At 44.2% G+C, this 24063-nt stretch overlaps 1 protein-coding gene across 4 annotated transcripts in view; it reads right to left on the reverse strand.

Moving 5' to 3' along the window:
* mob2a (MOB kinase activator 2a) overlaps nt 1-24063 on the reverse strand; it is a 54373-nt gene that overhangs the window by 3257 nt on the left and 27053 nt on the right. For 3 of the 4 annotated variants that reach the window (XM_079347123.1, XM_079347122.1, XM_079347121.1), the window contains exons 2-3: nt 3492-3652; nt 1539-1632 (exon numbers count right to left, since the gene is read on the reverse strand). In XM_079347123.1, the coding sequence (XP_079203249.1) occupies nt 1539-1632; nt 3492-3652 (255 nt within the window). Of the gene's footprint in view, nt 1-1538; nt 1633-3491; nt 3653-10452; nt 10688-24063 lie in introns of those variants that run through there. The other variant, XM_079347120.1, reaches the window with a different exon arrangement.

Below are 24063 nucleotides of genomic sequence, written 5' to 3' on the forward strand. Positions count from 1 at the left end.
TCCTTGAAGAGCTGGTAGGGATGTTTGTTGGTGCTGTCAGCGCAGTGGTTATGAAATGACATCATGGAGTCTGTACAGTGTGCTGACAAACAATATGTGACTTCTGATACTCTGTACTAGAATGTAGTTTTCGTAGGACAGGTTACATGTTGGTACACACTCTATATGAGTGGTAAAGAAAGCATAATGATTCTTTTCAAGCAACACAATCCAGGCTGGAAGCAGCTAAAGCTAATGAGTGAGCACATTACCACACGCCTCCCTCTCTCTCCACCCACCCGCTCAAAATGAGTCTAAATAGCTTCCAAATGGTGCTGTTCCTCACAGCTCATGGAAACTTTTTTTTTTTTTTCCTCCAAAAATAGTGCTGAGCTCTGCCTCTGGGCAGGGGCACTGACGCTGCTCTGACTGTGTCTCAGTCAGTCTTTCACCACAGAAGGGGGCGCGGGTGCCAGCTCCTGCACACTGCAGGAAAGGGTGGGGTCTCTGCTATCAGGCGGAGTGGATATATGATCAGAAATGGTGAGGCTCATCTTAGGAAGAAGACTCTGAATCGTGAGCACGTGAGACGACCGACAAGTTTCATCTTAGAGCTACGAAAAACTAGATCTGCTCTCCCCTCCTCTCTTCGCACACCTTCTTCTTTTTTCTCAGTGCGGGTTTTTAAGCAGCAGTTTGAGGTCACAACAGTGGAAAAAAATCCTCTGTTGACACAGATCAACTCGTGACACGATTGTCTCGAGACAAATCTGTCATATGTGTGTCACTCCAAACAGGTTGTGTTGTCTCTCATACTACAGGCTGAATGTGTTGACATGCAGGTGATGTGTGTGTGTGTGTGTGTGTGTGTGTGTAGTGAGTGCTGTTGTTTTCTTAAAGTGTGGGGGAATCAGGTTTTTCCAGCCCGCAGTATAAACAGGGGGGAAAGAAGGACCGTCTTTAAAGACTCACATATAGAGTCTGCACCCCGCCCTGACAGGGAGAACTAGTTCTATAAAGCCTTCTGGTTAGTCACCTCCCCTCTGCTAGCACTGCTGCTACAGGCCTCCAACACAAACAGCCTTTAAGGAGAGCAGAAGCCTGTAAATCATTTGCATCGACGGCAGCACAATGAAGAGAAGTGAAGTGACAACATTCCTTGAAAAACATTTTTACATTTTTAAAATTCAGAGATGTGACTTTAGAGTCGTGGGAACCTTTGTTCTGAACCTTCATGACCGGAGTCGAACAGAAACCCGGCAAATTAAACACATCATGTGTCAATCTTTTACCTCAAGTGACTCCACTGATGTGCTTACTGTACGTCTAATGACTAATCTCATCATGATATTAAAAACACAAAGGCAATCAGCTGGTTCCTGGTCAGTGGACAGGACATCCTGAAGAAGTGTCAAATCAATTCAACTGATATTGTGTCCGAAATGTGTGTGTGTGTGTGTGGGTCGGGGAGGGGGGACACTCCTCCATGAATGAATGAAACAATGGGCCGAGGCAGGCGAGGCACATGATTAAACCAAAAAGCGTCGGAGGTTACTCACGTGTTGCAGGCCGTCATGGCTTGACAAGTGTCCCCGGTGCAGAACTCTGAGATGGTGCTGTACTGCAGGTTGATGAGATTGAAGAACGTCGTCGCTGTGGCACAAAACGAGAGGGGAGACGAGTGTCAGTGTGTGAGTTTCAGCTCAATCGGGATCTTTTAACATGAAATCACTCGACAACGTGTTTGACGTCACGGTCTCCTGTGGACACACCTTCAGCTCTGACAGCTATCTGTGAGCAGTGAGCAGTGGGACAGCGTCACACGTGCAGCAGGACAGCAGAGAACAGGGGAGGTTTATTTGAGTCGCTTCAAAAAGTGAACAGGTTCTGCCACAGGGGAAACTCCCTCTCAAACTGTGGCGGAGAACAAGCACTACAAGCAGACGTGGGGTCTATTCAGGGAGAAACAATACATCTGCACCTCCAAAATATTTGCTTTATGTGTGAGATATGTAGACTGAAGGAATCTTTCTCGTTAGGTGACATTTGTCGAATTGCCTTCCTCTCTAGTTTATTTTAAGAATGAAAAGTTAAGTGGTGAACTGTAACCCCCCCTCTGTGTTCGAGCTGAAGAAAGTCAACATTATCATCCTGAAAGCGCTGGAATAAAACATGAATGAAAAGGCCTTCTTATGAAACCTTAACAGTGTGAATGATAGATTTGGTGCTGCTGATTCAAGTCAAATAAACGGCTCTTTGTGCTTTCATTTCTTCCATCTTGTTGGCTGCAGTGACTGCTGCTGTCTTCATGTTACTTCTGAATATTTAGTGGTTACTTAACAGATGGGAGAAGTAAGCATCGTAAAAATAGAAGGCCAATCAAATCTTTTATATAACAATGGCTGTGTTGATCTGACCCAGAAGTGTGAACACAGGTGATCCTTTCCAGTCCGGTTGAGCAACATCATCTATCACTCTACAATGGATGTTATGTGACGTGACCTTTTCCTTCTTCATGGAAGGAAACAACCCGAGTCCTACAGGTACCTCACAGGGCATTTTCCTCCTCCAAAAAAAGAAAAGATATCCACTCATAGAACTATAAGTAGGATAACACATGGAGGGACAATTTCATGACTCCAATTGTTATTGATTAGGTTAAAAATGAAAGACTTGGTTCTGTCTTTGTGTTCTTGATCAAAGTAACTAAAACCCAATAAGAGTCTGAAACAAGTCGAATCCAGCCAGCTTATATAACTTCCAATTTCAACACATTCACATGTGAAAACATGCTGCCATCTGTTTTATATGAGAGTCTAAAATTAAAGACAGAGAGGAATTTTTTCCCCTCATGAGCACCTGGCCCGCTGTGGCTCTGTAACCAAAACAAAGTCAAGGGAGACAGACACAAACAGAGAGTGTCATCAGATCGATCAAGCAGCGAGGTTTACACAACAACTCATCATATGACGGCTAAAAGTTACAAAAGGACGTTCAACACAGTGAAGTGAAGCGGGCGGTAAACACTGGTCTTTGAGCGACTGTTGTGCCCGGCCTGGATTATATTCACGGCTTTAAACTGTCAAGAGCTGCATCTCGAGCATGAGGAAACATCTGCTCAGGTCCAAAAGGTTCAACTGATTTGAAAAGTCACATCAGAGCCCTGCAGAAAACGACTGTTCGTTCAGTTAACTGTGATTTTGAGGGCTTTTTTGTGCCTTTTTATGGAGAATAGGACAGAGGGTTGAGTTTGAAAGCAGGACGAGAGAGCGAGGGAATGACATGTTGCTCAGTGTCGAGGGTCAGAGTGGAGCCCGGGACGCTCACTTCCAGGATTACAGCCTCTGTTCATGGGTCACGCAGTAGAACCACTGGGCGATCTGGCACCCTGATGAACTAGAATTTGGATGTCATAAATAGGACGAAAGACTCCTCATGATGATGTTAAATTGCTTTTACAGGCTCGGGAGGAACAGAAGTGGTTTCTGTTGGCAACCATCAAAGTCACTCACTGTTGCTGGCGAGCCATTCGTTGAGGTCTATCTCTCTCGGCAGCACCACGAGCTCCTTGAGGTCAAAGTCCACCACGCGGATTTTCGTGTACTCGAGCTCCAAGTACTGCTTCTTCTCCTCTGCTGGAGGCTTCTTTCCATTTGGCTTCGTCTTCGACTTCCTGCAACGCAGAAGAAATAAAAGGAGCGGTTAAAGAAATGTCAAATGCCCATCCAGCTGTTTCAGGCACGGTTTTGTGTTCACAGCAGACGTTCAGGTAGAGGAAAGTTGAATACTGATTACACAGGGAGGATCAATGAGTAGAGCTGCTTTAGGACACAACATTATGTCCATTAAAGAGCCTGCGCTTAAACCCAAAGACAATAAAAAATAGATAGCTGAATGTCTTACCCTCATAAAGATCACAGAAACAAGTTACACAACGGGACCTGAAGAATCCTCAATCTACACAGGCCAAACAAAGAGCCCTCTGTGTGTGTACCTGACCGAACTGTGGCCTCTGACCTAAAGCTCGCTCTATAGCTTCCCCGCAGACGGTCGTCCCCAGCGTCTTGTACTTCCACTGCTAGTTTTAGCGCGGGGATGTTATATCACACTCCTCGTGCACTTCCAGGGCTGTAACCTCCCCCCCTTCACCTCCTTCACCCCCCTCAGCTCCTCGTCTGCATCGGGGAGGGCGGGTCAAAGGTGGAAAGGCCTGAGATGTATAAACGGAGGAAGTATAGTCTGGACCAGTTGTTACAAAACTAAAAATCCTCACCTGCCGAAAAGACTTCCTGCTCCATGACTTTGAAAGTTAAAACGAACAAAAGCCTAGAATACGTTTGAGTGGCTCTGCTGCCAGTGTTTTTTTTTGTGTGGTTTTTTTTATGAACAGGGGGAGTTTCAGTTTGTTCCAGGAATTTATTGTGCGTGTGTTGACCCCTGTTTCCTCCTGTCTTACTCTTCCTCCCTCTACCTCCAGCTCCTCTCTTTATAAACACTTTAAAACAGCCTTCAGTCCTGATCGGCATCGTCTCTTGATTAATAAACGGTTTCCTCACCGTGCTGCAGCGATCACTGGACTTAGCAGCAGTAAGATGATGATTACATTCACAGCCTGCATACGAGCATCAAAGGATATAGGACTGGACGGAGAAAGCAGGAGGGGGGAAAAGAAATGAGAGGAGGAGGTGGATCAACACAGGCCCAGCTGATATCCATGGGAACTAATAAACACTTACAAAACATGACAGCAGTGAGGAGCGCGAGGCCTCTTAGCCAAAACCCTCTGGACTTTAATTCCCCCTCTCTACAGGACGCATCGCACTTCTTTCCAGCTCAGCAAACAAAGAGAGGCATGTCAACATGTGGATGCACACAGAGACGACAGCGCTTTACTTTGTAAATGTTTAAGTTCCCCCCCCCCTCTTTTTTTTTTTGGCTCGCCTGCTGTCAGGAGAAACGTCGGGCTGTAAACTGCTTAGCAAAAATGTGAATGGACCAACATTACACACACACAAACACACAATGCGGCTCAGGTTTTGCTGGCCGATGATTCACTGAGGTATTCCGATCGTCCAGTCAGGCAGATCATCAGCGTGTTTCAGCCTCATTGAAAATCCAAAGACACTGCAGATTACACTCTTGGCTAATTATTAATGAGTGTCCACTTTCTGTTTCACCTCTTCTCTCGCTCTGCTCTTTTTCCGGGTTCCCTCTCGCTGCTGATTTTTTTAACTCGTCTTTCTTTGAGGCTTGTCTGTGTTTCATTTTTGGCTCTCCTCAGCATGCTGAATTCTCACCTGTCCAAACAGCCTATTGTTCAGGGTCAGGACGAGCCTCAGGCCTCCCTGCCCTCCTCTTTTCATCTTTCCCTTCATCTTTCCGCCCCAAACTATTAAGCAGTCTCACCAGCTTCCTATTTACCTCGCTCCTTGACCTCCAACGCTTTAATTACAGCTTCTTTTTCTAAAAAAAAAATCTGACTCTTTCTCATGCCTGTCTTATCTGTGTCTGCTTCCTTCGCCCCCTTGAAAAAAAAAAAAAAGCCCTCTTTCCTGCTCATGAGGGTAGAGAAAGATTCATGTGGTCTTCTGCGCTGTGAGCTACATGTTCCATCATGTGAAAGAGCTTTACTCAACGATGGAGCCTCATCCATAGATACCGTCAGTTCTCACAACTTTTTCAAAGGCTTTGCTAAGCTGGCTGTAGAAAAAAAAAACAAAAAAAATACTTTTCGGCTCCTGTGAAGGTTCAACTCAGTTCTTTTACCCCCCCCCCTCCTCTTTTCCCTTTGAAAACATTCTGTTTCACTGAGCTATTTCCTGCTTCTCTCTCTGTGTAATTTCATCATGTTCCATAAAAACGCCTTCTTCTTCCTTCTCCGTTTTTTTCTCTTTTTTTGCAAACATTTGAGTGGAAAGGGAGGTGAAATTCAGGAACCATTAGTTTATTTTTGGATAAAGAAAACTTCCTTCATGCCAGTGCTCCTCCCTTCTTACGTACATAGTCTGTCTTCACAACACAAACACACACACACACAGCTTTGTCTGTTCTTGGTAACGTTCTGTCAGGCAAGTCTTTGCCATAAAAGGCAGCAGATGCCTCGTTCTCCTCACCAGATCAGGGCAGGCTAAAAGACAGGAGTGGAGGGGATCTGAGGCCAGGGCCAGGCACATGTCTAAATGGGGGGGGGGGGGGCACCACAGCCTGCCTGGCACCAACATGCACCAGTCTAAGATACAGACTCACAATCCGGAAAACCATGTTGGACTCCATGAAAAAACAAAAGTCTACAAAGGGCCATGGGAAAATCATGTGCGCACAACTCATGGTGTTTGAACTTTTCATGCAGGGTTGGAGGGTGTGAAGCAGGAAGTCAGGCGTGCTGGTGTTAATCTGTAATAAAGCACAATAAGGAAATAGGCTTGTATAGCTGGGTGACATGGAGGTCAGGGCTTCTGAGTTGAGGAGTGACCAACCCGACATTTGCTCAACTCCGTCTGTTAGTGCCTCTCCTATCCCTTTCACTTTTTCCCACCAGCAGCACCTCCCCCGTCCCGTACCCGTCTTCACTGAGCACCTTTCCTCCTGTACACCACCACCAGCTGACACGGTACACACACACACACACAAAGACTTCTTCAACACACACGTCTCTGCCTGTGAAGCCTGCTCTCGCTTTTCACGACGGATCCAGCTGGTCACAACAGCTGCGTCGTGAGCCTGATCCCAGCAGATTCCTCGAGAAAACCCGAAAGAAGAGGGTGCTGTCTGCTCTGTGTGTGTGTGTGTGTGTGTGCGACAGCACGTGTGTGTCCACACCTTACAGTCTGGATTTAAGTGTGTCAAACATGCTTCTCTTTGGCCTCACCGTGGCGCACATGACAGCTGCTGTTTGTGTCACCGACTGTGTGAATGCTGCTGAAACACAGAGCACATGTAACTTAGATATAAAGTTGGAGCACCTGGTTCAAATTTATCCCGGAATAACTGGAGGCCACATTACAGAGCTCTGCAGCAAAATGACTTGTTGACTGAAATACAACTCTATATAAAAAAAACTCCCCCCTCCCCCCCGTTGTTGATCATCTCTAAACCAAAACAAGCATCCAGCTATGCTCGTGTCTTGCTGTGACTTATAAAACCAGAGGACTTGGATTGCGTGTTTTATTGTTGCCCCTGCGATGGAATACACATCGACTCTGAAAGCTGTTAAACAAACCAATATAATGACTTTCCCTTTAAGCCTGCTGCTCCTGCCAAACCCGATATTACACAACTGTTGCTTGAATTGGCCCTTTGGAAAGCACAGGAATCTAACTATTGGCATATGGATGCAGTAAATCTGTGAGGATGAACGGCATTTGAAAGCCTCCAACAGAAAGAAGTGTACCAACTTCTCTCAGACAGTAGCTGCGTGTTGTGACGCCAGAGATTTGCTATAATGTGCGGCAACTGTAAAAGCAAAAACGACTTAGGAGGAAGGGGGGGGGGGGGGGAGTGATCCCTGAGCTAAGATCCCAGGAGAGCAGATGAAATCAAAGATATCTTAACTACAGGACAGATTCTTCAGCAAACATGAAGAGGCCCTCCAACGTGTCAAGACGTGCTTTTCTTTTCACCATGTGACTCAAATTCAGAACTCTCTGTGTGCTTCTGATAAGGATATTAGAGATAAACGCCCCAGACAGCTATCAGAGGTCTTCTTCCCAGGAAAATCAAAGACATCTAACAAACCTGACTGTCAAACAAACACCTGATAGGTCGGGGGGGAAAAAAGAATCGATCATAAGTCAGGCGGTTTCAACAGCCTTTTGACCCGATTGTGGGCTCCACGGTACTTAGAAAAACCACGCGAAACATCAATAACAACAGGACACTGCTCCAATCTCAGTGAATGAGCTCTGCCGTTTTCAAAAGAGCAGCTTTCGTCAGGATGATCGGTTTTTCTCCCCGCCTGGCCTCCTGATCTATTTCAGGATTCAAATTGTCAAAGACTGCACTGCTCTTTTCCCCGAAAAACCTCAGACAGGAGAGAAGGCGGCCTGAGCACAGCGGAGCTAAACCACGACGGCCATTATGAGGCTAAAAAGAGGGAGCTTTAAGAAAGGACTAAACCAGAGGCTTTAAAGCTACTGCTCTGTTAAAGTTGTCCTGAGGAGTTTTATGTGTAGCGCTGAAAAGAGCACAGAAGCACAAACGCTTCGGAGTTTTGGTTGTGGATAGGAGAGATAAGACAGCAACAAAAAAAAAAAACAAAGAAGGCCCAGCTGCCACCTCTTAATCAGGAGGGGCGTCAGCAGCACTGTAAATCACTAAATGAGAATTGTAGCCAGGGTGCACACACACACACACACACACACACACACACACACACACACAGACACACGCACAGACACACACAGTCCTCTTCCCCTGCTCATTCTGTGCTTAATCCCATTCAGTGACTCTCAGGCCTGCAGAGTATGCAAGGACCCCCTGCCAGCGAAAAATGAAGCCTCATCAACATCACAACACACGTGTGACAGGAAAGAGAGGACTCTGCTTGAGATAAGAACGAGCTCTTAGCAATGTCACATGAAAGGCTACTTAACCACATAACACAAAGAGAATAGAGTGTGTGTGTGTGTGTGTGTGTGTGTGTGTGAGGAGTTGGTATCCAGTAGTCCAGGATAAGTGAGAAAAAGTCTTCTTGGAAATAGAAGTTTACACCACGCTGACATACCTGGATGGTTAAAAGCTATCGTTTCTGGTCTGCATCGCTGCATCCAAGTCAGGAGCATTCAACCATTCACTGGAGGGGAAAACTAGTTAAATGTGGAGCTATAAACAGGTCCCCCCCACACACACACAACTCTTCATAAAACCCCAACCTAGGCATCCTTGTTAACTTTGATGAAGTGATTTGCTTCAGTTTTTCCTTAAGACGTCACATTTTATGGAAACCCCCTTTTTGTCCCTCCCAGGCAGAACCATTGAAGGTGTATTTACCCGTAAGCGTCTGAATTCTAAAGAAAGACTGTTGATTTTCAAGTTAAAGAGGTGCAGCAGGACGCGTCTCGACCTGTCACAGCTCTTGCAACAGACATAACATACTACACTCGCTGTTAGGTCCATTACATCCTGCTAACTATCTGTTTAAGGAAAGAAGGTGGGTTTTCTTTTCTCCTCACTATCACCCTCCACATCTGATCGGACAGATTTGGAAGCATGTGCCCCTCAGGGCTGCTGTGTGAAAAACACACCTGTCCCCACGGTAAAACGGTAAGAAGAAACTTTGAAGCATTAACAGGACGCCTGTCCCCTGGAGGAACACACTCATAATGACTGCATGTCTCCAACACATGACACACACTTGGGCAAACACTCACACGACGCAAACTGGGTTAACATTTCACTTTTTCTCCACTGCTGAGTGAGGGATATTTTCTTTTGAATTGCAGTAATGGAGCTTAGGCGCAACTTTTGTCTTTGTGTTAATTTGTACGACACACGCACTTCTTTGGGCCATGCATGACGCTAACTTGCATGCTCGAAACCTTCCTTACACAAAAGATTATTCTTGGTCATATTATGGTGATTATAATAGAACAAAAAAGTTTGAAAAAAAAAGTCAAAAGTTTTCCATTCAGATGCAAAAAAAGAACAGTATTCTATTAGGTTATGTAGACAATGGACAAAAAGTCAATAACATACATGCACTTTTAATTAGCCAGCTTTAAAGTGTTTTCCAGGTGATCATCGGCCTTCAGTGTAAACTGATGGATCACAGATATGAAGCATTTCATTATATTTTAAGGCAAAAAAAAAGTAAGGGATTTAAAACAATTTCCTTTTTCAATTGTCTTGGCTTAAACGTTAACAGGCGTCCTAACTTATTATTTATTAGGCTGAGAAGACAGTGTCACATTTCTCTTGCTCCTGTTGAGTATAGTTACTGAGAGCAGGAGAAGGAATGAGGCACACTGAGGAGTACACGTCGTCTATCACCACCGGCCTGTGAATTACTGTGACCCCAAACCTGAGGGTCCTCATACTTCTGTAATTACCTCTGAGAGACGATTACATCCAGTCAAGGTACCAGAGGAGGAAGCAAACACATTTACTCGTAGGCTGACTACTTAACTTATTTTTCCATTTTGTTTTCATTAAATGTCGAGAGTAAGACGTGGCTACATTTTTCGAAGATATTCAGCGTTTAATAAACATGTAATAAAACAGAAAAAGATCAAATAAACCGAAAGAAAATGAATAATGTAGTAGCCTACTCATTTGAAGGTAACGAGGTAGGACACCGCGGAGAAAACAGCTGTATGCGTCAAATTCACCTAAGTAGGCTTCACAATATTAACACTGTAGCGAGCGACACGTTTCTCGAAGCTTCGTGAAACTTTATAAAAGAAACGACCCCACACAATACTAACTCGACCCACGTTACAAGCGGACACCTCTCAGTAAAGTCAATGGAAGTTTTACCTTAGTACTTTTCCGACTGCCTGAAGCACCATTTTGCAACTTAGTCCGTTTTTGGAGTTTCTCTGAGAGTGCATGTCAGTCTTATCTCCAGAAAAGGAGCAATAATCTCCAACCATACTTTAAAACATGAAGTTATGAAGTCAGACTATCTCCTCGTCAGATAATTCAGTCTTCTCTGCGACCTACACAACGGTTTGATCTTTCTGTATAGCTCTGAACCACTGCACTGCCAAAGTAAAAACTTGGTGGGGACTGTATGGGGCCGTCCTACTCGGTCCGCTCTCCTCCAATCAGTGAAGAGAACAGGGGATATGTGGGAGGGATGTGGTGACGTCAAAGTCTGCCCATGTGGATGTGGTTTGAATGTCTCCCTGAAGTATAGTTACAATGTAGCAACAGGTGGCTAGCTCATAACGGAGGACTACATGGACATAAAAAGGTGTTGCTTCATTTCATTTGCCAGAACAGGTTAATACAAACAAGTCTCTTTTAAAAACAATAAAGAAGGAAACAAAATATATGTTAAAGCTACACTGATTAATAACACACAATGGATAATAATGTCATGGTCTTTATAACTCCATTCTCAGAGAGAAAGCAGCTACTATATGGAATAAAGGCCTATTTATTATTTATTTATGTTTTAAATACATGCTCATTTGCATCATTTAATTGAATACAGTTGGATTAGGTTAGGTAGGCGATGTTTAAAAGCTCCATGCAAGCAAGGAAATGAAAATCTTTAAGACATTGGTTGTTATTTAGTATTGTGATACAGCGTTAGTTTTACCCTTATTTTTGCTTTCTAAATTAGTGAAGTGTGCTAGAGCTAGCAAAAAAGCTCAGTTTTCAGTGTTGTCTTTTGAACATATCATCCATTAAAAAACAAAACAAGTAAATAACAAACAAAAAGTTTACAGTAAGAAGCTGGGAAACAAAAAAGGGTTAAAAGAAGACAAATCTCCTGTTTAGTCTACGTCAGTCTCACTGGAACGCTTGAATGACTTGGGGGTAACATTCCTCCTCTTGATTGTGAACTTCACCTGGACTTTAACCATGGCAGGAGTCAAGCATGTTCAAACGTGTCAAAGCTTTGGAGCCAATGAGGGAATCAAACAAAGCCTGTTTTAGAGTCAAAGGCAAATCAGTATCTAAAGGTCTGTCTCTGTATGTAACGCTTCTCCCAAAGGAACAGCCTGTTTTACCTGCACACACCCAGGTAACTATTTTCTTAGTGTTTCATGTCATGTCACTGTAATTGGCAATCATTTTATTCAATATTAAATAATTTCACATACAATGAACTCAGATTATTGATTTGTCAGCCAGTAGTCTAATAATATTAGCAGCCTGACAAGCACATACCACAGCCCTGCTGACGAGTATCAGAAACACTGAACTTTTGTTAATACTAGTTTGAACCTGTTTTAATTATATACTCGGTTTCCTAAAACACTTCTCTGGTTCTCTGTACTGACAAGTCACATGATTTGGGGGGGGGGGGGGGGGGGGGTGTCTACTACTTTATAAAGGGTATTTAAAATATGGATATTATTTCAAGAATGAGATGTACAATCTAATTAAATTGTCAGAGAGCTAAAGCATAAACATAAACTTGAGCCAGAGGAAATGAACACTTCCTATGTGGAGTCAAGCAGCTCATGAGAAGATTACTACTTGTGTTGAGGATCTATCTTTTCCTCGCTCTTCTTCCCTCTAATCATCGCCTCATAACAAACATCCTCTCTTATTCTCTCTTCACACATTTCTCCTCCCTGTCTTGGTTTGATTGTTCCTCTCCTCTCCCTCCCATTGTCTTCCCTTCTCTTCTACTCCTCCATTATTCCTCTACGTCTCCTCAGACGGAACTTGTGGTGTCAGGCTGAAGCTGCAGATGTGAGAACAGCTTCAGCAGCTGGTGGCTGCAGAACAAACACGTAAAAAGACTCACTAATCTGTGGAGCTGTGTGCACTGCTTGTATGTGGGGTGGAAGTAGCTGAGGTCGAGGCAGAACTATACCCTCATTCTGCACCAACAAACCCTCGGTCAGTTCTAATATTCATCCTATAGGGCTGGATGATATGACCTGAAATCAATATCACGATGAATTGAAACATTTTACCTCGATTGGGAATATTTCATTTTAGTTTTTTGGCCTCGTAGTTCACTGACAGGGTCTCCTCTGTTAATATGCTCAACTACTAAATCTGGGATATGTTTTCTAATGAAAGAGTGCATATCTGATTAACTATTTTGAGGTTATTTATTAAATATTTCAAACTCAAATCAAAACTTTGCTTGAAAGTAGAGGTTAACCTCTGTAAATCAATAGAAAATAAATCACTTGCATTTGTTGAAAACATTTAATAATCAAAATAATCGTGATGGGCAAGATTACATCAGTTATAGGTTCTGAATGTCTGTTTCGATTAATTGCCTGGCCCTGAATCAACCTATAGATTATCTGGTAATCTGGCAAAATGTCTCTACGGCAGGTTGTCATTAGTCCCCATTTGTTCAGATCCGCCTCTGCGTGAGATCACATGGGATCTGAAGAAATAGCATGAGAACGTAGATAGCTCCCTTAAGCACACACGATAATCTCTAAATGATCTTGTAGTATGTCATGTGCAATAATTTTCATAACTTGTGGTTTGTTTTTAATCTGAGATTTGATTAACCAATATTTCTCGTGGTGTTAAATCTGAATTTCCTCCTCATGTGTTTGATGCGACTAGATTTAAATCCCTGGATTCTGAGGGCACGTGGGTCTGAAGTTTGGTGGGTGGGGAGCTGTGTGAAACAGGGGACAAATCAGTAGAGGTGAGGAGTGGGGGGGTACGAACAGTGCACAGACTTTCCCTCGGTTCTAAAATTAGCACCGGCCTGCCTGGCCCATAAAGAAAACAGAGAACAGTGCACAGGGAGAGGGGGGAGGGGGGGTGCCATGTTAGTATGAGAGGAGCATGAGTGAATGAGCGAGCAGCTTAAATCAGTTATTGTGTAGGCAGGTGAGAGGTGTAACCAGGTACGGTGGAGGTCAATTAATTGTTGCGTTAATTACAGCCAAAAAGACACGTTAATGACAGGCTACAGTAACTCTGTAGGTTTTTAAGACAGTCTTTCTATTTTAATATTTTTGGTGAGTTTTACCTTTAAGAAATGTTTTATTAGAAGTTTGCTTGTGTTCTTAAAAATAATGATTTTGTTGAAAAACTTGTTATGAAAAATTACGTTTGGTGTTCTCAGTCAGGAACTAATTCAGAAAAGTCTTTGAAGCACAATAAATATCAACCTGTATCATTAACATGATGATCAATGTGTAAGATTGTTGTAAAAGCCGATACATGGCGGCTTTTGTCCTACTTGAGACCACCAAAGAAAAAGCTGTTTGCTGCTGTAATGGAAATCTTGTGCTCCGGGAACTTTCCATTAATTTGCTTCGAACTATTGGATCCGTGCGGCCACTGAAAATAGAAGACATCCATTCAAGATCACTGGTGCTTGGCCGGGGACTCTACATTCTCTGGGGTGTTTGAGTGGATGAAGTGCTTCATTGAATCAGGCGTTCAAGTTAAAGAGCAACCGACTTTTAACTTAACATGGCCATTTCTTACTGTTACCAGGTAATACGTCGTCACACCTGCAGTTTGTGGTGTCATGTGAGCCGAGGGTTAACAGAGCAGGTGTAGAAGGCAACCGTGCAGCGCAGGTCAGACCGTCTTACACAATGTCTGACGTGGATGGAAACCAACGGCTGCATTCCTCTGTCTGGCAGACAGAGGTTTACTCTTTCTTCAGCTAACGTCACAGCCACCTTCTCTTCTCATGTGCAGATAAGACATGGCATCACGCATCCACCACCTGACCCCAGATAAAAAAAAAACAGATGTGGCTGCATCTCGTACGACCTGTACCCTTTCTTTTTAACTACACAATCTGTGATGTACATAAAAATGAGTACCTCCAGATTAGACTTATATTCCACACTGTGTATGTCCCCTGAGTGAACAGCTCGTAGCCTGTCTTTTATCAGCAGTAACAAGCTGCTCTCTGTGCTAACCTCATCAAAGGACAACCACCCAGGAGATACAGACAGCCGAGGCCCAGATTTAATTTGAAAACCAGTCACTTATTAGACAGAAGAGAAGAGAAGACATAAAAGGCAGTTTGTGGAAACACGCTGACGTCAGTGCTGAACATGTGACACAAGCATGTGTTAATGTGAACGACAAAGAAAAAACAGTAAGCATGATGACATGAAAGATATGAGAGAGAGAAAAGAAGCAAAAAAATGTCAGTAATGCGAATTATCAGAGCGTTTATGTAATAAAGCCTTTAGGAGGCGTTCCCGTAGTGACAGAAAAATGTCTAATTGGTTTGTTGAAGTGTAACTGTCCATACAGAAACGAGAGACTTTCCAAAGAAAAAACCTGAGCTGGACATTTTGGTATGCTCGCTCTCCGCACCGCCGAGAAGAGGTGGATAGCTGGCCTGACAGGTTGGATCTGAAAGTCAGTGGACATTCCACCTTTTTGAGACAAAGAAAACACTGATTCCAGGCCAGCGGCTGATGAGTCACAACCACAGCAGATACGCCTTAGGGCCTGGAAACAGCCCAGTCCTGGTCCTATGAAAGCAGATCTGGAGCCAATCATAGCTGGAGTCAAAATGACAGACAGCTTGGGCTACCAATAATGTTAAATCCTCCAAATGAATGAATAAAAGCAGAGCAGCTCCAAGTTGCAAAGTAAGACCTCCAGTTTGCAATGCATTGTGGGATAGTGGGAGTCCTGCAGTGTGTTTAGGTAAGGTCTTAGTCAGTGAAAACAGCTCAGACTGAAGGTCTTTGTGGCAAGAGGGCTTTCTATAGGCGTGGATAAAGGTCAGCAAGGCCAGGAGAGACTGCATGGACTGAACCCGGCGACCCAATCTGCAATACTCATCGCCATTTTGAGACAAAGAGCGCGGTTTTGTGGCGATAACGCAGGAACACTAGGAACACTAAAAATGCACTAATGCCCTGATAAAATGAAAAATAAAGCAAAGCCTTTTTACATCAAAATACCAGTTTGTTCTCTTCCTGTAAAATGTTACTAACATCTGATGAATTATCCTACACCCTGGGACACTTACACTTTCTTGACCAATCAAAAAGCCTTATCGAAGCTCCAATGAAATTCATCCCAATGTTGTGTGCCCCCCTTTCTATCTTGTGATTTATTCTATCCCGTTTCAGTAGGAAATACGTCCAGACGCTGCAGTGAGACGCCCTCAGAGGACGTTTCATTGCTCAGACTTTAAAGGCTTAAAAGAAGAGAGTCGAGAGGTGGACAAAGAAACGCTTCAAATCAGGGTCTCCGATCACCTCTTGAAGCTGCATTTAAAACTGGACGCTTGTGTGCAATCCATGCGATATTGAACTTTTGTTAGTGCAGTGTGTATGTGCAGAAAAAAGCTGAGCCAAGAAAGGCTGCATCACACATATCAAAAGATTTCCTGGATAGCACACTCGCTTTGAGACAAAACAATGCATTTCATTTTTCTGATTCATGCATCAAGCTCGTTCAGTGTGGACCAGCTCTTCTTCACTTGTTCCCCTTTCCACCTTTAAGGCCTTGAAGTCCTCTGTTTCTCTCTCGTTGCATGTGACTCTCTTTTTTTTTTCTTTCCTCCCTCGCTCCATCTCTCCTTTGCTCTGCATTCCTGTTGGGGAAGGGCTGCATGCAAAGACATGCCGTCGCTCTGTGCACACACTACCTGGCTAAACAAAGGAGAGAAGATGATGAAGAAGAGCAAAACATGAAGAGTGAAGCAAAAAAAAAAGAAAAAAAAAGGAGGTCAAGAGCAGAGTCTAAGAAAAACAGCGTTCTGTTTGGTTTGACTTGACTTCTTGTTCAGGAGGTAGTTGTGTTCACTTCATAAGCAAACATGAGGGTGTGACTTCATGCTCCATTTAACAGCAGCAACGACAAAAAAAAAAAAAAAAAAAACTCTTATTGCCTGTTTGCCAATGCATTCAGAATCCATTTACACACACGTCAGCTTAGTTTGGAAACTGCTTCTGCATATTTTCACACTCTGGAGAGAATTTATGAAGGAAGCTTGCAATGAAAGAGCCCAGTCAGGCCATGTTGTGACTGGTTTATGATAGACGGAAGAGAGGGATGTAGCACGATGGAGGACAGGAGAGGACACTTGTGTTGCTTGTGGATCTCCATGAAGGCTGCCTGGATAAAACACGAGACGCACTATAAGAAGGAGAGCGAGGGATAAAAGAGGAGATCTCAACGGACCAGAGGGAAAAAGGTGAAAAGGTGAAAAGTAAGGATTATAGTCAAGCAAAATGGATGAAGAGAGAGTGAAGCAAGGTAGTGGTAAAGAAACCAAAAAAAAGGAGAGCTGAAGAAGAGCAAAGCAGAGTAATAAGTGAAGTTCAGATAGAGGAGAGCAGTGTGGGAGGCTGTCTCAGCATGCCCTCGCCGCCTGCTGTACTCCTCCTTACATTCCTGAGCCGGGGAGAGTCTGCATCCATCCCATAATATGCCACCTGGGCAGCAATAACACCTGTCCGTCTAGTGAAAAAAAAAATAAAAAAAATCACACAGGCAAACAAAGCAGGCGTGCACATGAGAGCCCAGAGGCAGGTGCAAGGTCACCTGAGATGTAACGGCTGGCGACCTGACGGAAAAAGGGGAGGGGCTTTATCGTCTACGAATACTTTACACAATCTCACTCTATGGTCCGTTTAGTTCCTTTATGTCAGATCACATGATCTTCATCAGCAGCTGCACGTTTAAGACTTGTGACAGGTATATGAGTTCTCAGAGTTGCACGTTGTGTGTTTGGGTGTTTTGCCTCGTGCATTGCTGCCGGACACACAAAAAGGTTCCTGTCGGCTACTCTTCTTCCCAGAACTGTAACAAACTTCAAATAAGGAAAAAAAGAACACAGCTTTCCAGGGAAAGTTGTGATAACCTTGGCACCGAGGGAAGGACACACAGCTACACACGTTTGAGTACACACACACACACACACACACACACACTAAACATGCTGATCTACAAACTGCAGATAAAATACTGAACATTTCTGAAGCAAACCCAAACAGCACGCTCAGATTAGAGCTTGTATGGAACAAGACAGAGCACCACAGAGAGGTTCAGCCTATGAGAGAGGAACATTCCTTCACACACTTACAACTAAGCTGAGAGAGCAACACTGCCACCTGCTGGCATGAAACACACATGCACATTTCTCACGTCATATACACTAACCTATAGAGCACATGCGACGCAAACTTTTCCATTTCTGGTTTTATAATAAGGGTGTGGATGTTGTGCGAGTGTGTGACATTTGAAACACGGACACTTTAGAAGCCTATATCGCCAGATTGTAAAACTTAATGAGTTACTTTCCACTTATAACGTGGCTGAGTAACAAAAAGAACATAAAGGGAAAGAAACGTTTGAAAAATGAAGAAACAGAAAGCAGTGAGCGAGGAGAGATCAAGAAAACAGGAGTTTGTCAAGTAAGGAAGAGGTGCAGGGAGGGCGGCAGTCTAACATCTGCTACTGTTTGCTTAGGAGCATAAGAGGTAGTCTGTGTGTGTGTGTGTGTGTGTGTGTGTGTGTGTGTGTGTGTGGTGTGTGTGTGTGTGTGTGTGTGCAGAACAAGGTGAAGGCGACTGGATATAGAAATAAGACTGACATAGCATACATATAGGGTAGAGCTGTGTTTGCACAGGGTGTGCGTGTGTGTGTGTGTGTGTGTGTGTGTGTGTGTGTGGGTGGTAAGATGGGCATAAAGGTGAACAGATCTCCTCTTTATGGGTCTGAAAAAGCAACACACAAAAAAAATAAAAAATAAAAAAAAGAAGGAGAAATGCCAGCGAGATATTTTCAGGTCTGACTGGGACGACTTGTTTCAGCAGCGTCTGTATATTAGAATCATTTAACTCTCCATAAAAGTGCTGCAAAGTGTAGAAGATGGGACAATGACAGCACTGTGGAGACTGTTGTTGGTGAGTGTTTAGAGAAAATGAAGCAGACACAGAAAGGAGGCTGCAGGGTTCATGCTAACAGTTTGGGTGGCTCCGTTTTGTGCTCCGAGGCTTTGCATGCCAGCCCTGATCCGGCTCATTAACTCCTAAGTGAGGCCATTTAGTCACAGATTTCCTAATGAGTGGAATGTGGATGGATGTAACCAATAGCGCTTTCCAGAAAACACACACACACATGCACGCACGCACACACACACATGAATACAGATAGAAATGTACAGAATGTCCTGTAAGCTGAGTGATTAGCTCTGATGGATCTGACAATTTACCAAACAGTACAACATGGAGGAACGAGACACTGATTGATGTGGAGCAGACATATTTCATCTCCGCCTGAGTGACTGCGTCGACATATCCCACATATCAACTGTCTGTGTGCAGCAGAGCGTAAGCGATGAATTGAGGCAACTACAGAATGTGAACTACGTTTAAAATCTTTATTACATAAAAGGCAGGTATGTGGCAGCCTCAGCAAACCTGAGTCACGATCAAAGACGCCGTCAGGTCGGCAGAAATGATGACTTAACACCGGCTGGGAAGATCTGCACGCTGCCTTAAAAGAACAAGTCAAATCACATCAGTCCACTTGCCGGACACGTAACCTGGTCAGCAGGTCGCCATGCTCTCAGCCTGTCAGACACAAACAATAACAAACAGAGGTGAGAGATGAAAGCTTTCCCAGGAGAAAGGTCTCCAAGTCCTGCATCAGGAGATCAAGCTGCTCCATCAAACTGTCTGGCATGTGAGCCAACAGAAAGGTCGAGTTTGGTCCTGAGAACAAAATTAAGTGACCAGGTCAGACATGTCGGGGCTGGAACTCCTGACCAAACAAGTCGTGCAGGTTTATGGTTCAATGCTGCCTGTTTGGATCTGAAGCTGCTGAGTTGAATTATTCTTTATATTAAAAAAAGGACCAACTTTCATCAGCTCGTCTGAATCGTGTCCAACTCTGACCTAAGTTTGCAATACAGATATTTTCAGAATCCAGAAATCAATCAATTCTTTGGCCAATAAATGGTCAAACGGCTGCAAAACATTCACATAAGAATTTCTCAGAGCCGAAAGTCATGACTTGAAGTTGCTACTTTTGTCAGAGCAACAGTCCAAAATCCACAATCGGAATATTTCCTGGAGGAAAAAAAAGCTGAAAATCCTCATGTAAGAGGCTGAAACCAGCATATGTTTCCAGCATCACAAGTATGATTCAGTGCTGATCAAAATCTGAAGCAGTTCATTTTTCTTCTGACTGATAATGAATCTATTCATTGCTGTTGTAGTTAGTGTAAGCTTTCCCAGATGTTCTGCTACAATTACTCATCTCTTTGACACTCACTTGAATGTTTGACGGACCTGCTTTAACTCCTATTTTACATTAATCGGGGGGGAAAGAGACGGATACACACACACACTTCAAAAATCCATTAGCTCAGCTACACATTCTGAGTATACTACCAAAGCATTCAAGATACAGTATTTCCATACTTTACCTCAAATCTCATTTTGTTATATTCAGATTATTGTATAATAAGAAAAAAACAGTAAAAAAAAAGCTTCTTTACTGTGAAAGTATACCAGAGAATCCTAACAATAAGAGTGAAATCAGGAGGGAAATAAATGGACCTCCTGTCCTGATGACTAGACGAGATGTGACAATCATCTGATAACAGAGGAAACTCTGCTCCATTGTGTGAGTCTGATTAACACTGTGAGGAGATGAAGGCTCAGGAAGTGCTCACGCCCCAGTCTGGGCAAAGAAAGAGGTGAAGAAAAGCATGTGACTGAAGTACAGCTGGCTGACAGGTAAACAAAGTCAAAATCCAGATTATGGAAACATGAGGTAGGTGTCTGTGTGTGTGTGTGTTTGTGTGTGTGTGTGTGTGTGTTTGTATGTGTGTGTGTTTGTGTGTGGAACAACACCTATTCTCTCAACAGAGGAAGTCTGCTCTGAGGAAATAAAAAAAAGGCAGGCATGATTAAATCACTGCCTCTTATTGTGTGTGACACACACACACACACACACACACACACACACACACACACACACACACACACACACACACACACACACACACACACACACACACACACACACACACACACACACACACACACACACACACACACACACACACACACACACACACACACACACACACACACACACACACACACACACACACACACACACACACAATTCATCTCTTGGGGTTAATGAAGTGAAGTGTTTGCCAGAGCAGCGTTGTTAGGTTAGACAAGGCAACGATGTCACATGTTTGTGCCTTGAGGACACAGCCGTGGAGAAGGGAAGAGGTGTGGAAGAGAGAGGGTGGAGCGCATGGACACAAAGGGGGGAAAAAGAAGCAAATGTTATGAAATTCCATGACAGAACCATGAATGTTTTTCTCCCTTAAGGGATTGCTGAGATGACAGTGAAACCACAGCGAGGCTCCGCTGTGCTTTGTCAGTGACTGGGATCGAGGAAATATGAGCGCATGTCCCGGAGGGGAGGGGGGGGGCACAAACACGTGTACAAAGGGGAGACAGCACTATTTCTAATTAATTCTCTCTATTGTTACACCTATTTTTACTACTTAGCAACACATGTGCTACTAAACAACAGGCATGCCTGTCGCCCACAGATGCTGTAATAATGAGCAAGGGGAGGAAGTGGGCGGAGGTAGTTGGTGTCAGAATGGGAGAATAAAAGAGGTGCATAGAAAGGAGACACAAGAGAGGTCAAATCAATAGAAGTCCTCGGAGCAGCAGGAGCAGGGAGGTGTGTGTGTGTGTGTGTGTGTGTGTGTGCACGTGCCGCTCCAACACTCGACTGACAAAGCTAATATTCATGATCTCCTCCACCGCCAACTGACGAGCAAGATCCTTCAGAAACAATGAGCGAGGATTCTTTTCTGAGCAGATGTGATCAGAGGGATTGTGTGTGTGTGTGTGTGTGTGTGTGTGTGTGTGTGTGTGTGTGTGTGTGTGTGTGTGTGTGTGTGTGTGTGTGTGTTCTCTCATGAGGCGACTCAGCCTTCTAACCGTCTCCCACCTGGGGAGGAGATGGGCTTATGTGGTGACATCATCTTTCCTTCAGGGGGACGGGGAGGAGGAGCACATCTGTCTGCAACACACAAGACTAAACACAGTAACTAAAGTCCTGTCATGAATCCGAGCTCCAGTGAAGCTAAAGGGTATTTAAGGTGAGTCCACGTTTGGCCCCGAGCCTCTGACTTCAGGGAATAAAATGGTACCAACGTCACTTCAGAACATGCTGGAGTCAGCACTCTGCAGCATCCCTGATCGCTCCGGTGCAGCCTCCTCCTCCTCCTCCTCCTCCTCAGCTACTCTTTGATTAAATGTGTGCTCACAAGGAGTTCGGTGTGTGTGTGACTCACTTATCAGAGCACGCAGTAGGCAGGATCCAGAGGTGCTTTTAAGGAGTGAAAAATGACGATCTGTATGTAAAACAGTCTTTCTGGAGGCCGCTTTAAACTTGCCTTTTGATTTTTTTCGTCTAAATCTCCTGTTTAGAGGTGGGACAGAATATCAATACGGTAATATGTACTTTAGGCACTTTAGTCGGCTTGTCCGGGCGTTTTGACTGTGTCCCCCCTCGGTGACTCCTCACAGTGGTGCTGAAGACAGGACTGAAAGGAGGCGAGTGAGAGGGATGAAAGAAGGAGAAAACAACAGGAGGATGTCAGTGCGGCGTGGCTGTCAAAGACTCTGCAGCACAGAGGCAATAACAAAGTCCTGCATAGAAGAGTGTGTTTGAGTGAAAAAAGGAACGCTAACCTCCCATTTAATAAGCTGCACCAGACTGCCCCTCCCTCCAACTCCATAAACAGGAAGTGAGGCGCCCAGGCACTTCCTGTCTCCCTTCAAATGGGCCTCTTGTTCCCAGAGGCAGCACACAGAAACCATGGGCTGCTGCTGCAGGAACTACTACAAACAAACTGTTTCCCTGCCTGCCGCCTTTACAGCCTAGACGCGCCTGCAGGCTCCCTTGTTTTGGTACTGCACTCTTTTTCTTTTTCCCCTGCCACCTGAACTACCAACAAACTGAGCACCACACAATGAGGCCTTTTTCAGTCACCAAGCAGCTCGGAGGTTTGCCCACAAGGCACCTGCTACCATACAGAGGTGACTCAGCATATTTTGCACAAAATGATGACCACTAAGTGTGTTGCAGGAGGAAACCCCGTTGCCACTCATTGGAAATACTTCAATAATATCAAAGTTGTTTCTGTATCTAAAGAGGTTTTTATTTAAGCGTGTGCCTGGCTGTACGTCCGTCTCTGCTGACTGTGTGGATCTAAATGTGGAGGTGAGGTTAGTGCAAGGCCATCTCTTTCTCCTCCTCCTCCTCCTCCTCCTCCTCCTGAGCCAGCAGGACGAAGCTGCACACACACACACACACACACACACACACACACACAAACCACACACAGCGTCAGTGTTATGTAACTGGCCCTGTGTGTGTGAGGTCTGCCCTCCACCATGACTGGAGGGCAGGTGAAAGGCGAGAAGGCCAGTCAGTCAAGTCAGATCTAACAGACTTCTTTTATGTGCAGTGACTGTCCCTACACAAGAGTCAAATGTAACACACAACCTCGCCTCCACTTCTTTCTTTGTTTTTTAACTCACAACAAGGGGAAGGGAATATCACATCGCAGAGTGACCGATTTTAAAAAGACATTTCTAAGCACTGGGGGGAGCAACTTCAGAAGAGATCAATGTGTGAAATAATTGATAGATTTTAATGATACGGATGTACGTTTTCCTTATCCCTCATCATCAAAGTGCAGCACTTTAGTTGATGATGAATCCACTGAATCCCAAGGATTGATTCTGGACAGCACGCTCCAGTTATTTCGACGGCGTTTGGGAGGAGTGGTAAACATCATAACACAGGCTGGGTCAGCTTGGAAATCGAAGTAAAGTCGATCAGTGTTTTTGTCATTTCTAATATTACATTTATATTGAACCAGAATATGAGAAAGTAGTCGGTGATATAGTTGCAAGAGGCAGCGCCCTCCGATATAGCCAAAGCTTACGACACATACAATTTCATGGGATGTCAACGTGCTACATCATTGTTGCTGCTGCAGCAGCATCCCAAATCTTTGAATGAACTGATCTTAAAGTCCGGCACATTTGAGCTGGAGTCAGTTCAGTTCCGTGACGCGTTCAGTGACGGGCAGCCGTGAGAGGAGGGAGTGCAGGCTTTGATTTGGTGCTGAATGGTGCCCTTGTAAAGCGAAACGTCTCAGCTGAGTCTCAGCCAAAGATAGCTTAATGAGAGACATATGGAAAACAGTAGAGCGTGCTCCACTAATACAGCGCACACAGTACGACCAGACACTCGGGACTATTGTTCCAAACGCCAAACATTGTCTTTTCCAAAATTGATCCACGAAGAAGAAAAAAAATAAACCACACACACACACAAGCTTTTTGTCGTGTGATGAAGCCTGCAGGTTTGCTTTCCAGCAACCTGTCAACAATAATACATCACCAAGGGAACAGAAACTTTAAACCTCATAAC

Source organism: Symphodus melops (genome assembly GCF_947650265.1).
Source record: "Symphodus melops genome assembly, chromosome: 6".
NCBI lineage: Eukaryota > Metazoa > Chordata > Actinopteri > Labriformes > Labridae > Symphodus > Symphodus melops.